The sequence below is a fragment of the Oncorhynchus keta genome, chromosome 22 (genome assembly GCF_023373465.1).
Source record: "Oncorhynchus keta strain PuntledgeMale-10-30-2019 chromosome 22, Oket_V2, whole genome shotgun sequence".
In the NCBI taxonomy this organism is placed as follows: Eukaryota; Metazoa; Chordata; class Actinopteri; order Salmoniformes; family Salmonidae; genus Oncorhynchus; species Oncorhynchus keta.
Genome location: NC_068442.1, coordinates 2148112 through 2170221, shown reverse-complemented (window position 1 = coordinate 2170221; position 22110 = coordinate 2148112). Strand labels below are relative to the sequence as shown.

The 22110-nt window shown below is 44.0% G+C and overlaps 1 protein-coding gene across 8 annotated transcripts in view; it reads left to right on the top strand.

Annotated features, from left to right (window-relative positions):
* Positions 1–22110, top strand: part of LOC118400899 (uncharacterized) — a 38281-nt gene that overhangs the window by 14633 nt on the left and 1538 nt on the right. Inside the window, exons 9-20 of one of the 8 annotated variants that reach the window (XM_052474661.1) lie at positions 141–240; positions 461–555; positions 9361–9464; positions 9655–9727; positions 9820–9891; positions 10044–12827; positions 13440–14277; positions 15517–15997; positions 16107–16799; positions 17346–21257; positions 21462–21587; positions 21726–21879. In XM_052474661.1, coding sequence (XP_052330621.1) covers positions 141–240; positions 461–555; positions 9361–9464; positions 9655–9727; positions 9820–9891; positions 10044–12827; positions 13440–14277; positions 15517–15997; positions 16107–16799; positions 17346–21257; positions 21462–21587; positions 21726–21879 — 9432 coding nt within the window. Of the gene's footprint in view, positions 1–140; positions 241–460; positions 556–9360; positions 9465–9654; positions 9728–9819; positions 9892–10043; positions 12828–13439; positions 14278–15516; positions 15998–16106; positions 21258–21461; positions 21588–21725; positions 21880–22110 lie in introns of all 8 variants that reach the window. The other 7 variants (XM_052474660.1, XM_052474659.1, XM_052474658.1 and 4 more) reach the window with 7 other exon arrangements.

Below are 22110 nucleotides of genomic sequence, written 5' to 3'. Positions count from 1 at the left end.
ACAACGGTCCTTTTGGATAATGTTACGGTACCGTTCAATGGCATATCATTACTACTACAGTACAGTGCATTCCTGCTTTGACTGAATGCATTAAGTTGCTCTGGATAACATTGTCTGCTAAAATGTCAATATTATTACAGTGTTTCACTACTACCCCTGGAGGGGTCAGCTCCATATCAGCTCCCAGGTCTACCATGTGGGTCTGAAGTCTAGCACGGGACCCCTGATTCCAGCTAAACTGTAAGTTCAATGCAACCCTAGTGTGAAGGTGCACTCTCTCTCCCTATGCTATGACTTATAAATACAGTATCCTGTAAATATCTCTCCAATTTACTTGATGTGGGTCGTGTCTAGTAGGGCACACCATAGCAAGACAGTAGGCAACAAAACAAAAAATAAGTTTAACTCCCTGTTTTCATGTGGTAACATAACTTGACAAAGTCATTTTGTTTGATTTCAGTCCAACAGTAATGGCAGTTGACGGAGCCATTAAAATGTCAGATCTAAGGCAGAAATTACCAAAGGCTATGTTTGAAACCTGCTTCATCGGTGAAGGTACGTTTACATGTGTTCACAAATGTAAATGTAGGCTACTCAAAAGTGGTTTCATTCTGATAGCATTTTGCTTCAGCAGTGTCACCACAAACAAAGTTTCCCAGGACTAGGGTTGCAAAGGGAGGGTATATTACTGAAAACGACCAAAATGTTCAATTCTTTCAAAGGTTTTATCTTATTTATCACAAGACATCAAGTGGCTCTTTTGGATACTTCAGATTATCACAGGTGTTTGTAATCTAGCCCTCTGTGTGGCCTTATCACATGTAAAATATATGAAAATAAGTAGAATGACAATGCTGTAAATCATTATCCTAAATATACTGAACAAAAATATAAACGCAGCATGCAATGATTTCAAAGATGTCACTGAATTGCAGTTCATATAAGGAAATCCGTCAATTTAAATAAATTCATTAGGCCCTCATCTATGGATTTCACATTACTGGGAATACAGATATGCATCTGTTGGTCACAGATATCTTTAAAAAAGGTAGGGGCGTGGTTCAGAACACCAGTCAGTGTCTGGTGTGTGACCACCATTTGCCTCATGCAGCGTGACACATCTCCTTCACATAGAGTTGATCAGGCTGTTGATTGTGGCTTGTGGAATGTTGTCCCACACCTCTGTTATGGCTGTGCGAAATTGCTGGATATAGGCGGGAACTGAAACGTCCTCTCACTGTCAACTGCGTTTATTTTCAGCAACAAGTTCCACAGACATGTGACTAACAGAAATTTAATAATGTGTCCCTGAACAACTGATGGTCAAAATCAAAAGTAGCAGTCAGTATCTGGTGTGGCCACCAGCAGCATTAAGTACTGCAGTGCATCTCCTCATGGACTGCACCAGATATGCCAGTTCTTGCTCTGAGATGTTACCCCATTCTTCCACCAAGACACCTGCAAGTTCCCGGACATTTCTGGGGGGAATGGCACTAGCCCTCACTCTCCGATCCAACAGGTCCCAGATGTGCTTAATGGGATTGAGACCAGGCTCTTCGCTGACCATGGCAAAACACTGACATTCCTGTCTTGCACAGAATGAGCAGTATGGCTGGTGGCATTGTCATGCTGGAGGGTCATGTCAGTATGAGCCTGCAGGAAGGGTACCACCACATGAGGGAGGAGGATGTCTTCCCTGTAACACACAGCGTTGAGATTACCTGCAATGACAACAAGCTCAGTCCGATGATGCTGTGACACACCGCCCCAGACCACCTCCAAATCGATCCCGCTCCAGAGCACAGGCCACAGTGTAACGCTCATTCCTTCGATGATAAACGCAAATCCGACCATCACCCCTGGTGAGACAAAACCACGACATTGTTGCCGGTGATGTCTGGTTAGGACCTGCCTTACAACAGGCCTACAAGCCCTCAGTCCAGCTTCTCTCAGACTATTGCGAACTGTCTGAGCACTGATGGAGGGATTCTGCGTTCCTGGTGTAACTCAGGCAGTTGTTGTTGTTGCCATCCTGTACCTGTCCCACAGATGTGATGTTCAGATGTACCGATGCTGTGCAGGTGTTGTTACACGTGGTCTCCCACTGCGAGGACGATCAGCTGTCCGTCCTGTCTCCCTGTAGCGCTGTCTTAGGTGTCTCGCAGTACGGACATTGCAATTTATTGCGCTGCCACATCTGCAGTCCTCATGCCTCCTTGCAGCATGCCTAAGGCACATTCACACAGATGAGCAGGGACCCTGGGCATCTTTCTTTTGGTGTTTTTCAGAGTCAGTAGAAAGGCCTCTTTAGTGTCCTAAGTTTTCATAACTGTGACCTTAATTGCCTACCGTCTGTAAGCTGTTAGTGTCTTAATGTCCGTTCCACAGGTGTATGTTCATTAATTGTTTATGGTTCATTGAACAAGCATGGGAAACAGTGTTTAAACCCTTTACAATGAAGATCTGTGAAGTTATTTGGATCTTTACGAATGATCTTTTAAAGACAGGGTCCTGAAAAAGGTCTGTTTCTTTTTTTGCTGAGTTTAGATCGAAAGCATTCCAAACATGTTCAATGGGTGATATGTCTGAGTATACAGGCCATGGAAGAACTGGGACATATTCAGCTTCCAGGAATTGTGTACAAATCCTTGCGACATGGGGCTGTGCATTATCATGCTGAAACGAGGTGATATCGTCACGGTATCTCTGTGCATTCAAATTACCATCAATAAAATGTAATTGTGTTTGTTGTCCGTAGCTTATGCCTGCCCATACCATAACCCCACCGCCACCATGGGGCATTCTGTTCACAACGTTAACATCAGCAAACCGCTCGCCGACATGAGGCCATACACGTGGTGGAGCTGCGGTTGTGAGGCCGGTTGGACGCACTGCCAAATTCTCAAAAATGACATACTAGAGAAATGAACATTCAATTCTCTCGCAACAGCTCTGGTGGACATTCCTGCAGTCAGCATGTCAATTGTACTCTCCCTCAACTTGAGACATCTGTGGCATTGTGTTGTGTGACAAAACTGCACATTTTAAAGTGGCCTTTTATTGTCCCTAGCACAAGGTGCACCTGTGTAATGATCATGCTGTTTAATCAGCTTCTTGATATGCTACACCTGTCAGGTGGATGGATTATCTTGGCAAATGAGAAATGCTTGCTACAGGGATGTAAACACAGTTTTGCACCACATTTGAAATAAATAAGCTTTTTGTGTGCATGGAACATTTCTGGGATCTTTTATTTCAGTTCATGAAACAAACATTTTTCTTGTTGCGTTGATATTTTTGTCCAGTGTATAAACCATCAACTTAGTGAATACCATTGATGTTTAATTTGAAGGTTTCAGCATGAAATATCCTTTCTAAAAAAGGTTATACACTTTTATTTATTTAACTATGTCAATATGTATGTTATAAATGTTTTGTCATTACTCTTCAACTTTAAACCAGCAACATATTACCCTGCATCCCACTGCTTGCTTACCTCTGAAGCTAAGCAGGATTGCTCCTGGTTGGTCCCTGGATGGGACCAGATGCTGCTGGAGGTGTCGGCCCCCTTGAACTTTGCAAACTTTTGCCACATTTCAGGCTTCAAACATAAAGATATAAAACTGTATTTTTTGTGAAGAATCAACAACAAGTGGGACACAATCATGAAGTGGAACAAACATTTATTGATATTTCAAACTTTTTTAACAAATCAAAAACTGAAAAATTGGGCGTGATGATAAATTATTCAGCGAGGTCCCTTTACTTTCAGTGCAGCAAACTCTCTACAGTTTTATATCTTTATGTTTGAAGCCTGAAATGTGGCAAAAGGTCGCAAAGTTCAAGGGGGCCGAATACTTTCGCAAGGCACTGTATATATCTCAGTAAGTGCTGTTCATGATGATAATTTTTCTGATAGGTTTAGGCTACTACAAGATACTCTAATTTTCCCTATAACCATCATGAGGTGCTACAGCCTATAAATAAAAGTTTACAATGTAGGTGTACACAGAGAGAGAAAAATTTGAGATGACAGGCAGTGAGTGGCACATGGACAACTTCTAGCTTATCTAGGGTGTAATCATTAGTCCAACAGTTGCAAACAAGCATTTCTATTGGACAAATTCTGCTATTTTTATCCCTGTTTTGTTTGCTTTCGTTTAAGAAACGTTTTTCAGCAGAGTCGGCAGAATGAATACAACCCAGATCACGCATAAACACAGTTCACTTTCATACCTAGCAGTCACGTTGTATTCATTCTAGCCTCTATGCACTCTCCTCCTCTCACCTTTTACCTTCTTTTGTCGACTTCAATGAACAACACATCAGCTGTGTGACCAGGCGAAAAAACCTGTCCAAACCATATCATAACCGCTACACACAGCCTACATCGTTGTCTCCATATTAGCTAAAGTAACGTCCTAGTCAACATAGCTAATAGAACTAATGCGTTAGTAAACCCGCTACAATCATACAGTAACGTTACAGTCTTTTTTTCCCCCAAGATGGCATAGCAGTCAGACGTCCTTTGTCCTCGTCGTGTCCCGTGTATATATATATATTTACATATTTTCTTCGCATATCTTTTTATAATAAAAAAAACCCCATCTCAACTTCAAAACACTCTCGTTCAACCCGCCTCACCAATTTAAAAAAAGTATTATTCACCTCAATTCTGAAATCCACAATAGAAGCTAGCCAGAAGCTAGCCAGATTACTGGCTAACGTTAGTATTCAGCTAACCACTGTTGGTGGTCATCAGCTATCCTTTAGCTCGAAAAGCTATCGCCAGTTTTGTACAACGTGACTCAGACCAGAACATACAGGACCTATTTTTCTCTCCATATCCCCAGATTTCTACCGCAAGCTCTGGACATTTACACCTGGATCTTGCAGCTAGCTAGCTGCTATCCGAGTGACTATTGGCTTACGTTGGTCCCGGAGCAAACAACAATTATTCTGGAGCACGCCAGCTGAAGAGTTCCATTAGCCACTCCTGGGCTACAATCACCTATCCGGACCCGTTTTACTACCGATGCGGAGCCCCACTGGGCCTCCACGATTGGACTACCAATGTTATCTGCCCGAGGGAGTTATCCAACTGGCCCCTCCGTCGCAACGTTACCTGAACGCCCATCTGCGGCCCGCTAATCGTTAGCTGTGATTGGGGACACTGCCCTGTGTAGGGTGTCGTCTTTCGGATGGGACTTTAAACAGGTGTCCTGACTCTCTGAGGTCATTAAAGATCCCATGGCACTTATCGTAAGAGTAGGGGTGTTAACCCCAGTGTCCTGGCTAAATTCCCAATCTGGCCCTCAAACCATCACGGTCACCTAATAATCCCCGGTTTACAATAGGCTCATTCATCCCCCAGGTCGTTGCCGTAAATAAGAACGTGTTCTCAGTCAACTTACCTGGTAAAATAACGGATAAATAAAAAAAATAAACAAATACAATTCTGTACAACCCTCCAGACGAGCTTCAATGCCATACAACTCTCCTTCAGTGGCCTTCAATCACTCGTAAATACAAGTAAAACCAAATGCATGCTCTTCAACCGATCGCTGCCTGCACCTGCCCGCCCATCCAGCATCACTACTCTGGACGGTTCTGACTTAGAATATGTGGACAACTACAAATACCTAGGCGTCTGGTTAGACTGTAAACTCTCCTTCCAGACTCACATCAAACATCTCCAATCCAAAGTTAAATCTAGAATTGGCTTCCTATTTCGCAACAAAGCATCCTTCACTCGTGCTGCCAAACATGCCCTTGTAAAACTGACCCATCTTACCGATCCTGACGATGACGATGTAATTTACAAAATAGCCTCCAATACCCTACTCAATAAATTGGATGCAGTCTATCACAGTGCCATCTGTTTTGTCACCAAAGCCCCATATACTACCCACCACCGCGACCTGTACGCTCTCGTTGGCTGGCCCTCGCTTCATACTCGTCGCCAAACCCACTGGCTGCAGGTCATCTACAAGACCTTGCTAGGTAAAGTCCCCCCTTATCTCAGCTTGCTGGTCACGATAGCAGCACCCACCTGTAGCACGCACTCCAGCAGGTATATCTGGTCACCCCCAAAACCAATTCTTCCTTTGGCCGCCTCTCCTTCCAGTTCTCTGCTGCTAGCTAAGTAACAGTTGAATTAAATTGAAAAGAAATTACAATGCTTGCTTCTCCTTCATTTTTTAATAAATTAATTAGTTGAAAACTGTTCAACTATTGTTTTTCTCTCTTGGAGTCAACTACTCACCACATTTTATGCACTGCAGTGCTAGCTAGCTGTAGTTTATGCTTTCAGTACTAGATTCAATCTCTGATCCTTTTGATTGGGTGGACAACATGAGGTTACTGTAGACCTTCATTGCAAAACAGTATGTTTTAATAAATTATTTGGTGACATATGAATATATTTAGTATAGATTTATCTAAAAAGGATAACGTTTTTAATGTTTTACCATTTTTACTGAGGAGGATGGTCCTCTCTTTCCTCCTCTGAGGAGCCCCCACTGATCCCTCCACTGACGAGGGTCGGGGGTGTGTGTCTATTTGTCAATAACTTCCAGTGTGCGATATCTAATATTAAAGAAGTCTCAAGGTAATGCTCGCCTCTGGTAGAATACCTCATGATAAACTGTAGACCACACTATCTACCAAGAAAGTTCTCATCTATATTATTCGTAGCTGTCGATTTACCACCCCAAACCGATGCTGGTACTAAGACCACACTCAACAAGCTGTATAAGGCTAGAAGCAAACAAGAAAATGCTCATCCAGAAGTAGCACTCCTAGTGGCCAGGAACTTTAATGCAGACAAACTTAAATCTGTTTTGCCTCATTTCTACCAGCATGTCACATGTGCAACCAGAGGAAAAAAACTAGAGACCACCTTTACAGAAAGACGCATACAAAGCTCTCCCTCGCCCTCTATTTGGCAAATCTGACCATAATTATATACTCCTGATTCCTGCTTACAAGCAAAAACTAAAGCAGGAAGTACCAGTGACTCGCTCAATACGGAATTGGTCAGATGACACGGATGCTACGCTACACGAATGTTTTGCTAGCACAGACTGGAATATGTTCCGAGATTCATCCAATGGTATTGAGGAGTATACCACCTCAGTCATCGTCTTCATCAATAAGTGCATCGACACAGCGACTGTACGTACATATCCTAACCAGAAGCCATGGATGACAGGCCACATCCGCACCGAGCTAAAGGCTAGCGCTGCCGCTTTCAAGGAGCGGGACACTAATCCAGATGCTAATAAGAAATACTGCTATGCCCTCAGACAAACCAACAAACAGGCAAAGCGTCAATACAGGACTAAGATTGAATCCTACTACACCGGCTCTGACGCTAGTCAGATGTGGCAGGGCTTGAAAACTATTATGGACTACAAAACGAAACCCAGCAGCGAGCTGCCCAGTGACGCGAGCCTACCAGATGAGCTAAATGCCTTTTATGCTCGCTTCGAGGCAAGCAACACTGAAGCATGCATGTGAGCACCAGCTGTTCCAGACGACTGTGTGATCACGCTCTCCCGTAGCCCATGTGAGCAAGACCTTTAAAAAAGTCAAGATTCACAAAGCCGCGGGGCCAGACGGATTATCAGGAAGTGTAATCAAAGCATGCTTGGACCAACTGGCAAGTGTCTTCACTGACATTTTCAACCTTTCCCTGAACAAGTCTGTAATAACTACATTTTTCAAACAGACCACCATAGTCCCTGTGCCCAAGAAAACGAAGGTATACTGCCTAACGATGAGACAGCCTAGGAGGTCAGAAACCAGGCAGTGTGGTGCCAGGACAACAACCTGTTCCTCAATGTGAGCAAGACAAAGGAACTGATCGTGGACTATAGGAAAAATGAGGGCCGAACAGGCTCCCATTAACATCGACAGGGCTGAAGTGGAGCGGGTCGAGAGTTTCAAGTTCCTTGGTGCTCATATCACCAACCAACTATCATGGTCCAAACACATCAAGACAGTTATGAAGAAGGCACGACAACACCTTTTCCCCCTCAGGAGACTGAAAAGATTTGGCATGGGTCCACAGATCCACACAAAGTTCTATAGCTGCACCATCGAGAGCATCCTGACCGGTTGCATCACTGCCTGGTATGGCAACTACTTGGCATCTGACCGTAAGGCGCCAAGGTTCCTGACATCCAGGACCTATATACTAGGTGGTGTCAGAGGAAGGCCCATAAAGATGTCAAAGACTCCAGTCACCCAAGTCATAGACTGTTCTCTCTGCTATCCCACGGCAAGCTGTACCGAAGCGCCAAGTCTAGGACCAAAAGGCTCCTTTACAGTTTCTACCCCCAAGCCATAAGACTGCTGAACAATTAATCAAATGGCAAGACTATTTACATTGACACCACCCCCTCGCCCCCATATGTTTTTACATTGCTGTAACTTGCTGTTTATTATCTATTATTATGCATAGTCACTTTACAAATTACCTCGACTAACCTGTACCCCCGCACATTGACTCGGTACCAGTACCCCCTTTATATAGCCTCATTATTGTTAATTAATATTCTTGTTACTTTTTCATTCATTTAAAAAAAATAATAATTACCCCTAAACTATCAAAATAAAGAAAGTCGCACACTCCATGTCTAATCTCCCAGCAATTTAATGGGTATTTACCAACGTTGAGGCACAGTGATTCCCGAAACGTTGGTAAATACCCATTAAATTGCTGGGAGATTATACATGGAGTGTGCAACTTTCTTATTTTGATAGTTTACAGTTTATTCCCCATTAGTCAGCATCTCCACACAAACTACTATTCTGGGTGTGCGCCAGCTCATGTTTTATTTTTTTCCCAGCCTGTTGTGTTGACTTTATTTTATTTTTTACTTTCGTTTATTTAGTAAATATTTTTTTAACCAACAATGCAGTTCAAGAAATAGAGTTAAGGCCTTTAAGAATTTCACGGTAAGGTTCTACCTGTTGATTTCGGCGCATGTGACAAATAACATTTGATTTGATTAGATGCTTTTTTCGTTAATTATGCTATTTTCTCTTGAACCATATGGTCGATCTAATATATGGACACAGATCTAAAGAAAATTACACCATCTACGAATATATATATTTTTAAGTTATTCAACTATAAATCACCAAAGTTACGATAGATTACCATAGATCTTCAGTTAATTATGAAAATTACAGAAGATTCCTGTAACTTTGATAAATTACCAGTAGCTTTGCAACCCTACCCAAGGATATTTTATGTGTTGCTTATCTGAATATTTATCCAGCTGTGAGAGCTTTACAGAGCTTTATTTTTTTTTTTACCATTTAATGATATTGAATTGTATGGTTTTTCAGTTTCTCTGGAAGGAATGGGTTGGAGTCTGTATGAGCTGGCACCCAGTGAGGCTGATGACACCTCTCTCTCTCAGCTCACACAGGAGCTCAAGGAGAAAGACCTGGTGAGCGTTCATTGTACTTAAAGTCGGCTGACAGGTTATTGGAAGACCGGATTGGAAAGGGGGATACCTAGTCAGTTGTACAATGCATTCAACTGTAAAGTGTCTTCCGCATTTAACCCAACCCCTCTGAATGCAGTTCATTGTTGTGTTGTCAGACCTTGATTGTAAAAACTATTTTTCTTACCAACAGGCCCTCGTAATACAACTGAATGATAGTGGTTTCCTTATACTGTTACATTCATCTCACTTCCTCACATATGAAGGTAAGACAACCTGTATACGCAACATATTGCAATTAAATATATTATAGATAGAAGCTTAATATCTAACTTTACATTATACTTGTACATTTCAGATGCCGGGTCCAATAAGCCAGAGGTATTGCAGGGGATGTTTGTGTTTCCGGATTCCAGAGCTATACAACGAGGTGTGTGTGTGTGTGTGTGTGTGTGTGTGTGTGTGTGTGTGTGTGTGTGCGTGTGCGTGTGTGGCCAACACCTATGCCCTTGTATACAGTAAGGTTTTTGTCTATTCTTTTATCATTTATCCTTACGTAATGTCTTTTTTTTTTTACCACAGACACCAAGATCTGCTCGAAGAAGCCCTCCCTCTCACCAGAGGGCCTCCAGGTGGTGCCTGCACTGAACTACGCAGAGACAGAGGTGGAAAAGTGCCTCCCTGAACAGAGTGGGGAGCTACGTGGTTTACTAGAGCAGCATATCCAGAGCTACGCTGCCCTCATCCACCCTGGGCTTACTATCAGTCCATCCAGGGAAGCCAGCATCTTCCCAGATCAGTTTGATGTTCCTGACGCCCTCAAATATCTCTACTCCACCCCAAAGTGGACTGAAATGGGATGGAAATGTCTCAAGTCTTACTTCCACCAGCCGGGCTCCTTCGAGCTCTCTGTATCCAGGGCCACGGAGCTCCTGGCGGCTGGACGAGAGGAGCGAGGGGATGAGCCAGATGATGACGTCTACTACTGTCTGTCATCTCCAGAAGGCCCCCCCATGACTCCTGCTAGTCTGGGTGGCCCAGAGGAGGAGCAGTCAGGGGGACAGTCACCAGGAGACACAGACACATACATAAGTAATGCACTGGCAGTATCTACAGAGGACTTTGAGAAACCTGGTATGACCAAGGCAGACAGTAATGCACCAAATAAAAGAGTAGAGGAAGAGAAGACCTTGTCTTCAAAGGAGGTGCAAGACAAGGTGCAACATGTGCAACCCAAGGAGGTGCAGGAGAAAGTGCCCTCTGATCTTACCAAGCCTGCTGTCCCAGCAGGGGACTTTGGGAAACCTGTCTTGAAGAAGGCTGACAGTAATGCACCAGGGACAACTTTGATTCCAAAAGAGGTGCAGAAGGAGCTTCCCTATGATCTTTCCCAGCCTGTTGTGTTGGCAGATGATTCTGGGAAGCCTGGGAAGAACAAGGCCGTACCAGGGGTAGGAGTAGAGGATGAAGGGACACATTTGAAAGCAGAGGAAGTCCAAGTGGATAGGCAAAAGGAGGTGAAAGAGGATATGCTTTCTGATCTTTCACAGCCTGCAGAAAACTTGAGGAAAGCTGGCCCAGCAGCGTTGGGTAAGGCAGACTGTAAAGCACCAGAGGTAGGAGTAGCGAATGAAGGGACAAACTTGCACCTGAAAGAGGTGCAAAAGGATATGCCCTCTGGTCTTTCACAGCCTGCAGTCTCTCAAGAGGAATTGAAGAAACCTGGGCCGGCCCTGGCAACCAAGCCCAACATTAAAGCAGTAGAGACAGGAGTAGAGGATAAAGGGGGGGATTTGCCTAAGAAGGAGGTGCAAGAGGAGGTTCCATGTGATCTTTCCCAGTTTGCAGTGTCGGCAAATGTTTTTGCAATAGCCGGTATGACAGTGATGACCAAGGCCACAGAGGTGACAGAGGTTTCAACCTCACCTGTATCAGGTGACCTTCCAACAGTGCTAGTCATCACTGCCACTGAAGGAACTGCAACCGTTGTACCTCATAATGAGAACTTTGGCTTGATCAATACAGAGTCAATCACAAAGAACTCCTCCAGTTTGCCACCAGCCAAAGTACAGGAGAGGGGTGGAAGTGCTCTCAATGGGCAACGTGGCAAGGCCAATGAGGTCAATAATTTATCTACATCAGATTGGAGGAAACGGCCAAGGAAACGGCGTAGATTTAGCGGGTTGGGTAAACGGGTCTTGAGGTCTTCGGCAGCTGACTTTGAAGAGGAAGAAACTGAGAAGGGATCTTTGGATTCAAGTAAAGTCTGCTCATTGAAAAAGAGGAAGGAAATGACAGATTTAGTTCAACTTAACCCATGGAAAAAGAAGGAAAGGATGGATGTTACCCAGGTTCGTCCATTGAAAATGCAGAGGGAACTAATGAATTTGATCCAAGATCTGCCTTTGAAAAAGAAGAAGGAAAGCAAGGATTCAATTAACTTTTACCCATTCAAAAGAAAGGAAAGTGTGGATCTAATTCACGACGGCCACCCATTGAAAAAGAAGACCGATCGGTGGGACTTGAAGGCAATCATCTCCGAATGCGGTAGAATCTTTGTCCCTCATGGTTCCGCAGTTATCGCCAAGGATATAGAATCTTTGAAAGTTATGGGGAAAGTGATAGATCACAAACAATGTGTTGATGAGATGATGGTTGAAGCTTGTATCAAAGTACCCCAACCCATAGAAACAGGAGATGAACCTGGCCTAGAGTTGATAAAGTCAGATGAAAACAAAGATCCGCACATATGGAGTTCAGACAGTAAAGACCATCCACCAGAGGTCAAAATGGCTGATGTAGACAAGATGGCCTCTCAGAAATCCTCAGAACTGGTCCAGAACAAAGACATGGATTTTCCTTCCTTAGAAAAACACAAAAAGAATAGTCAATTTGTTGCAATATCCCTCAGTAAACTAAAGACAGTTTTTTCAAGAAGGGGAAAGAAGAAAACACCTCTCAAACCTGTTTCAGAAGATCAAATGTTACCATTGGACAAAAAAAGCAAGGCCGGTGCTGGCATGGAAAGTGTTCATTTCAGTAATTCCTGCAAAGATACCCCGGACAGAACCACAGGTGCTGCTGAAGTTGCAAAGGAACAGACATTTGGCCTAGACCCAAAGTTTGCACTAGCATTAGGCTTGACTCCTAGGGAGTTGCATAATAATGCACCCAAATCTCCAGAAAAAAGTGATATTCCACTGAAGCAAGACATTCAGAGCAGACTGGACCTGGTTACACCTCAAGCCACATCTGACCAAATGTCTGAGGCTTTGCCTAGCTCCCCTTCAGCAACAATAACCTTAACAGGTCGGGGGAGCCCATTAACAATGAAATGCAAGCCTGCAGACTCCATAAGGAAAAAATGTAAGTTCTCTTGGGAAGTCATGTAGTTGTTGTCAACCTCACACCATGCAAATAACAAAACATGCAGATTTGATTTGATTTTGTTCTCCTAAACCACACACTTAATTAGATATTGATATTTGTCATCTTGATAATTGAGTTGTGATTGCAGTTCATTTGTGCTGAATTTTGAAATATGCCAAAATGTTAAAATAATCTCTTTGTCTTGAATTCCTGATGATTCCATTTCTATATATCTCTTTTTTCTACCTGAACTGCAAAGCAACACTATGAAGTTAAATGTTAATAGCTTCTTGCTATTCTGGTCCCATGTCTGTTTGTGCTGTAGTTGACAAGACAGCACAAACTGATCTTGGACCAGGCTAGCCTCTTGCCACCTCCGTTGCCTCTGCTTTGTCTTGCTGTGTGTCGTGCTGCTGTCCCCCATTTCAATCTAATACAAATCATAAAACAATTTGGTTCAATTTTGGCGAGGAGATTTGCATGCAGGCGACTGACTGCCTTACGACAATTTAATTTCAAAGTATTCATTATCACTATACGCTACTTTGTGTTTTTTGTCTTCATACTGTTTCTTCTGTCTCTTTTCTCTGTTCTCTTTTGTTTCTACAGGGTGGTTGCACTATCACACACCAACTTCTTTTGAAAAAGAGAAAGTAGCACAACCTATATCCTCCCAACTACTGACACTTAACCCTGATGTCAGGCGTGTTGTCAGTAGGGGTAGGCCTCGCACAGTGAAGAAAGATACCAGTGATGCATCATGCCCACCAGCAGATGCTCTGACCCTATTGGCCGATTTGGCCCTTAGTACCAGTAACGACAAAGTACTGGACCAGCAGCCAGACCACCTGGCACTTCAGCAACAAGAATGCTGTCCAAGTTTGCTTATAAGTGACAACAGTGTCAAAGATGGCGGCTCTCCTCACGAGTCAGATGGTGAACCAGAGTCTGTCCTTCATGCACTGCTGAAGCACCCTTCTGTTGCTAGGCTTAAACTTCCCCCTCAGTCTCCGTCACCCAAGGGGCTGGTGGTGGGGAGTGGGGAGCGGGTTGTGTTAGTCTCACAAGAGCATTCTTACTCACTACCGCCATCCTCCTCTCTACTATTGGGTTTGTCAGGTTCAACCCTCCAAGTCCCCATTTCGGAGGGACTTCAGCCGCATTGCAAGGATATGGTCTATGGTGACGGAACTCAAGCAGTACGGCCCTTCCTGTGTCAGGAGCAGGACCAGAATAGGAAGGAACTCGGGAAGGAATCCGGGGTGGCTCCAGAATCCATGAGAAAAGGAATTGGGCGCAGGCAGAAGTTCCGTCGGTTACGGCGGTTCATCGAAAAAGACCGCTCAGTTCAAGTGACAAGGCTGTGGAAGGAAAACTATGACTTTAATTCAGACAGCAAGTTTACCAACGACCCTATGGATAAAACAGTTATTAGAGCCCTACATGGGTATGTACTTAGAATTTGTAATTTACACTGAACAAAAATATAAACACAACATGCAACAATTTCAAAGAGTTACAATTCATATAATGAAATCAATCAATTTAAATGAATTAATTGGGCCCTAATCTACAGATATGAATCTGTTGGTCACAGATACCATAAAGGTAGGGGCATGGATCAGAACACCATTCAGTATCTGGTATGACCACTATTTGCCTCGTGCAGCGCGACATCTCCTTCACATAGAGTTGATCAGGCCAGTGGAATGTTGTCCCACTCCTCTTCAATGGCTGTGCGAAATTGCTGGATATTGGCGGGAACTGAAACATGCTGTCATACACGACGATCCAGAGCATCCCAAACATGCTCAATGGGTGACATGTCTGATGAGTATGCAGGCCATGGAAAAACAGGGTCCTTTTTCAACTTCCAAGAATTGTGTACAGATCCTTGCGTCATGGGACTGTGCATTATCATGCTGAAACATGAGGTGGTGGAGGCAGGTGAATGACACAACAATGGGCTCAGGATCTCGTCACGGTATCTCTATGCATTCAAATTGCCATCGATAAAATTCAATTGTATTCATTGTCCGTAGCTTATGCCTGCCCATACCATAACCCCACCACCACCACCATGGGGCACTGTGTTCACACATCAGGAAACAGATCACCCACACGACACCGTACATGTGATCTGCCATCTATTCCTCCGTGAAGTTCACACTCTTCCAGCGTGCCAGTGGCCATCGGAGGTGAGCATTTGCCCACTGAAGTCGGTTATGATGCCGAACTGCAGTCAGGAAGACCCTGGTGAGGCCGATGAGCACGCAGATGAGCTTCCCTGAGATGGTTTCTGACAGTGGTCCGCGGTTGTGAGGCTGGTTGAACATACTACCAAATTCTCTAAAATGACATTGGAGGCGGTTTATGGTAGAGCAATTAACATGAAATGATCTGGCAACAGTTCTGGTGAACATTCCTCCAGTCAGCATGCCAATCTTTTATTTCAGCTCATGAAACATGGGACCAACACGACATGTTGCATTTATAATTTTGCTCAGTGTAAATAAAAATGTCTTTAGTTTTTTTGTTATAATTTTAACTAATAGATGCATAAGTGAAGAGCTTGCTAGAGACAGAAAGCTTATTCTATATATTACTCCACAGACTAATTGTTTGACTGGATTTTGATTTCTCTGTGTCCCTTTCCTTCACCCCTATTCACCCTCTCTCTGTACAGCCCATGGGATTTCAACATTGAGGATACAAACGAACAGGTTCAGCTCATCATCCACATGTGGATAGGTCTTTTCTACAGCAGGTCCACTGCTAGGTTCTTCCAGGCAGACCCAAGTCTTCTATGTATGGAGGAAAAAGATTCTACAGAAGTGGATCATGGAATGGTACAAGCCCAGGTTACATCTGAGACCAAGACAAGTTCCCCTGCTTATATTGCCCTTTCCAGGATCCCAGAACCTGACGTTTTGGACCGTAGTAATGTGGGTAAAAAAGAATCACAACCATTAAGCTTGGAACCTAAGGCATTGGACATTTCAGTGAAAACAACCTCGACTGTGTTAGATTTCACTGTAGACACAAAGGATTCCCCTGAGTCCAAGCAAAGGATATATTTAAAAAGTCCTTCAGTATACGAACCAGACAGTGGACTCCACAAGGAAATCATCTCTTTTCACAAACAAAGTACAGGTCTTGAGTTAAAGGTTAGAAAATAAATGTATTTATATACGTAAAGCACAAATGTTTTCCATGAAATATTTTGTTGACATAATACACGTAATTGTTTATTTTGCTTGTCTCTTTTCTCTACAGGTTTACAGAGACCGTGAGGACAGCGTGACGTCAGACAAAACGAGTGAACTGGATGATGATGAAACTAACACCCATGACAATGACAGCAATGGTACCCTCCAAAATGATGTGTCCCCTAAAAGAAGACATTTGGAAAGTGATGGATCGTACATTCTCTTGTGTGAACAGGCAGCAAGTGTGTACATTAATCAAGAAAAGGTCCTGGAGACTCAAAGAATTGACCGGGGTTTGGAGGGCAAAGCCAAAAAGGAAATCCAAAAGGAAGAGAGGAGCCTTGATGGAGAACATAACATAGCACGTCTTCAAACCATGGAATCTAAAGATGTTGATGAGGCGCAACAAGTTCAAGATAACGATTCAGTCAAAACAATGTCATGCACAGAGGTGCTGGGGGATGGTGACCTTACCAATATGGCTGACAGAGTTGAGTGTAATGCAAGTGAACCCAGAGATAGGTCTTACGTTGCCATCTGTGATGGCAGTGAGTCAAAAATGCACAAAGCATATCCTAGCGTGGAGGATTCTGTTGAAGCAGCAAAACCAGAAGCAGTGCATGTTGGGAAAGACACCACAAACAAGGAAATCAATGCACAACCTGCTGGGAATGATTCCATTGGTAAGGCACTCAAAGCAATGCATGATGAAAAGATTCCCAAAGATGTGTCACGGGATGATGGGAACTCCAAAAATGAGGTGCAAACGGCATTGCAGGAAGGGAATGATAATGGTGATGAGGCACAAACGGCATTGCAGGAAGGGAATGATAATGGTGATGAGGCACAAACGGCATTGCAGGAAGGGAATGATAATGGTGATGAGGCACAAACGGCATTGCAGGAAGGGAATGATAATGGTGATGAGGCACAAACGGCATTGCAGGAAGGGAATGATAATGGTGATGAGGCACAAATGGCATTGCAGGAAGGGAATGATAATGGTGATGAGGCACAAACGGCATTGCAGGAAGGGAATGATAATGGTGATGAGGCACAAACGGCATTGCAGGAAGGGAATGATAATGGTGATGAGGCACAAACGGCATTACAGGAAGGGAATGATAATGGTGATGAGGCACAAACGGCATTGCAGGAAGGGAATGATCATGGTGATGAGGCACAAACGTCATTGCAGGAAGGGAATGATAATGGTGATGAGGCGCAAACGGCATTGCAGGAAGGGAATGATAATGGTGATGAGGCAAAAACGGCATTGCAGGAAGGGAATGATAATGGTGATGAGGCGCAAACGGCATTGCAGGAAGGGAATGATAATGGTGATGAGGCACAAACGGCATTGCAGGAAGGGAATGATAATGGTGATGAGGCACAAATGGCATTACAGGAAGGGAATGATAATGGTGATGAGGCACAAACGGCATTGCAGGAAGGGAATGATCATGGTGATGAGGCACAAACGTCATTGCAGGAAGGGAATGATAATGGTGATGAGGCGCAAACGGCATTGCAGGAAGGGAATGATATTGGTGATGAGGCGCAAACGGCATTGCATGAATGGAATGATAATGGTGATGAGGCAAAAACGGCATGGCATGAAGGGAATGATAATGGTGATGAGGTGCAAACAGCATTGCAGGAAGGGAATGATAATGGTGATGAGGCGCAAACGGCATTGCAGGAAGGGAATGATAATGGTGATGAGGCGCAAACGGCATTGCAGGAAGGGAATGATAATGGTGATGAGGCACAAACGGCATTGCAGGAAGGGAATGATAATGGTGATGAGGCGCAAACGGCATTGCAGGAAGGGAATGATAATGGCGATGAGGCGCAAACGGCATTGCAGGAAGGGAATGATAATGGCGATGAGGCGCAAACGGCATTGCAGGAAGGGAATGATAATGGCGATGAGGCGCAAACGGCATTGCAGGAAGGGAATGATAATGGCGATGAGGCGCAAACGGCATTGCAGGAAGGGAATGATAATGGCGATGAGGCGCAAACGGCATGGCAGGAAGGGAATGATAATGGTGATGAGGCGCAAACGGCATGGCAGGAAGGGACTGATAATGGTGATGAGGCACTACCAGCGGTGAATTATGAAAAAGAGTCAGGAGATAAAGCAGCACCTGCAGTATGTGGTGGGAATAATTCTGTGGCTGAAACACCACCAGAGATATCACATAATGAAAATGATTCCCAAAAAGAGACACCGTCAGTGGTGCATGGTGGAAATGATTCGACACTACCTGTGAAATTGTATAGCAAGCTGTATATAGACGAAGAACCCACCGATGAGGTACAACCAATGGAACAGGTTGGGAATGTTTCTGTTGGCACCACTAGAGTACTGCTAGAGATGCAGGTTGAGATTAAATCTAACGATGAGGTACTGACCACGAGAGTATTTCCACTGTGTGATGGGAACACGCCTTTTGTAGGTGAGTTCGACACGCCCATTCAGTCCAAGGATGTTTCAGGAGAAGCTAAAACAACAGCAGTTGAGACCGATTTCAATGGGATTAGGGATTCTAAAGATCAAAAACGGATATCAATGCCGGGTCAGAGTAAATCTGATATTGACACACAAGGGCCCCGACATTCTCAGGACGAGACATCAGAGGTACTGACAGGCCAGGTAGAAATACCACTGATTGGAGCAGGAATTCCCAGGGAGGATATCTCACACACAGATGTTCTACATTCACACAGTCAGACATCAGAGTGTGCTCAGATAGAAATACCATTTATTGGAGTAGAATTACCATTCATTGGAGTAGAGACAGATAGCAAGGATATCATGCACACAGAGGTGCACGACACTTACTTGTGTCAGAAAGACACACCAATATCTTCAGTGTGTCAAAGTGATAATTTGTTTTCAGGTGAAATGTTTAGAATAGTTTCAAAGGCAACTGAATCTGTCAGTAGATGCCCAACCCCTATCGTGGACGATGGTTACATCCCGATTCCTGACATCGACAGTGGCTGCTTGGTTAACTGCGATGCCAGTGGGGTAGGCAAACCCCTCAGCAGATGCCCAACACCTACACAAGATGAGCCACCTTTCGTTACAGAATTGTCTTATGACCATCACACACCGAAGACTGTTTTTTTGCCCGATTTGAAAGACACCAACAGTCCCAACCTCAATAGTGGTTTTGCTCTTATTGAAAATGAAAAGGCTTATTGTGAACCACATGAACCAAGTATTGGTAGCAGCCCTAGCTCTGTAGAGAATATGTTGCATGAGTTTCGTAAATCCAGCAACAACCATAGCAAACCAAATAATCTGGAAGCCATTGGTAATCAGTTCTCTCAATTATGGACTGAACCCCGCAAGAAGCCAATCGCCACTAGCACACCTCTCAACACCCCCTATACTTCTTCAAAGGAAAAAAACGATTACAGTCCTTATTCAAATATGCGACTTACCCCTGCTGAACAAGACCTGTATGCTCTTTCAAGTCACGATTCACTGCATAGGTTCCCTGCCTCCTATCCCAAAACCCATAGCACCGTAACACAGAAAGCAGCATTCTCTGTGCCATCAACCCACCTTGAAGTCCTGTCCAATGACACGACAGAAAGAATATTAACTCGGGACTTGAGTGAAATCGCTTTGGAGGGAGACACTAACTTGTGTCCTGCATCAACAGAGATTATCATACAGTCCATCCGTCAGAATATCCCAGGAGTAAGTGGACCTACAGCAGCTTCTCAGAACCTTTCAGGGCCCAACTTTACTGAGCCCCATCCATACAGCCAACAACTTGCCATGGCTGTGAATCTCTCCAAGAGTGAAGGCAGCAGAGGAGAGTACAGCTGGAAAGAAGGACAAACGAATATTGACCCTATGTCTTCAGATGTTGTCAAAAGCAAACAAACCGCTGCCCCTGTCCACTTAAACACTAATCCTCACCCGTATAACACACCATATGTCCCCGAAATGAGGAGACAGATTGCAAGTTTGCAAGATTATGTTATGGATGAAAGTGAGGAGCCTGCCGTAGAGCAAGACAACATTGAATCTAGTCTAGAGACAAATTGGATATCAGATGACCAACATGCAAGTAATACATCCCAGTTGAATAAAACAAAACTTGACTTCATCAACTCTTTACGCGAGTATCAGCAATGGGATAAAAGGGAATTTGATGATGTTTTGGACTTCAGCAAGCAAGGCACTTCCTCTTCAGTCACCTTCCAGTCTGAAGAATCAAACAAAATATTTACCCGTATGGAAGAGAACAAACAGGACTGGTTAAAGTATTGTAGGTCAGAGAGGAGTGGGAACACCTCCAAAAGCCAAATCGATTTGGACGATGAGCACAAGGAAGTTTCCTCATTTGCAAAGCCATGCCTAGTTACAGTTTTGGATCACAAAGGAAACAGAATCACCTATGAAAACTATCCCGTTCCGAAACCTTCAACAAGCACGCACACATGGACAGCTCCGAACCCAAACAGACAGGGCTCGAGCAGTTTTCTGGAGTTCTCCAAGAGGTGGGATGATACACATAACACTGATGAATCTGACCTCACTCAGTCTTCTGTGGATCTGGAGACCCTCATCTTCTCAGAGAGAATGAACCAGATGCTAAAACGTAAAAGGAAGAGTAGCAGCAGCAGGTACAACCGATCAAAACACCACAGGTCAAGTGTAGAAGAAAGAGCTTCCTCCTGTAGCCCGGCTGTGACAGTGCACTTTTCCAGCCTGCAGGAACAGGAAAGCTCGGAAGAACACTGGGAGGGACTACCTTCACTCGCAGGGCAGAAGTTAAAAATAGATATGCCTGAAAGGAAGGGTATGCCTGAAGAAACAGACAGAGATATGCCAGAGCATCTTCAAAAACTCTCCTATACAAAGGGCAGTGAGATGACGCATGTCAACGTTTCAGATCTGGTTGCGGAAAGTTTCAAGGCGTACCATGCCATGATGACTGAGGTCTGTGCAGGCAGAAAGTACCCACACAGAACTGAGAGACGAGAGAGAGAAGAAGCAAAGAGAAACAGTTTGCCAAAGTCTCGAACCCCAAGCAAAGACAAAGACTTCTGTGGTCAGATGAAGAAGGACATGTATGATGACAGCCTGCATGATAATCTGAACTCTGTTGTGAAACAGTCATGTAAGAACAAGTTCAGGTTCTACATACTGGTGACATCAGATGACCCATTCTTCAACGAGACAAAGGTAAGATGAACATAAGTGTTAGACAGGTCCTAGATCAGTTTGTGCTGTCTTGCCAACTTCTATGGTCAGTGTCAAATGACCATAGCCTATGCAGCGCAAACAGATCTGGGACCAGGGTACGAAACCGTATCATAAGCTGTACAACAATGAAAGCCAAAGTTCATTCTTGCACCATGTTCAAAAACAAGCTTGTTATTTTTGTAGGAGCTGTTAGAAGCAGAGGGACACATAACAGTAGAACAGTCTCAATTCTGCCTTGGAAAGGATAGTCCCTCATCCCCTCTATACATTATCTTGAGGAACGAAGATATTGCTGAACACATTTGCGAGGTAAGACTGTTGTAGACTTATAAAAGTATCTCAAACTCCTGGAAAAGAATAAGCAATCCAGGTTCGAAATCCAGCCTTTTGAATCGGTTTCCGTTGTATTACATTGTCGTCATTTTGAGATTTTTGTTTCCCCCTCAGGTCCCTCACTTGCTTGAATTGAAGAAGTCTCAGAATGTGTTGTTTGCTGGTATTGACCGTCCTGATGACATTGTGAACCTGACCCACCAAGAACTCTTCAGCAAAGGCGGTTTTGTGGTGTTTGAGGGAGCAGCACTGGACACACTCAGTCTCAGTATGGACACTTCACTAATTTGCAAGAGACCAAAGTGCATTTGTTACATTTCATTATGTTTCCACAACTGTCAATCTCTATAAGCAACTATGATGTCCCTAGCCTGGTACCAGATCAGTTTGTGTCATCTTGCCAACTGCTATGGCCAATGTTTGGCAAGAAACAAATCTGGGGCCAGGCTATGATGTCCCCTCCCACATTGCATTGTATGCGAGTTACTCAATGTCTCTT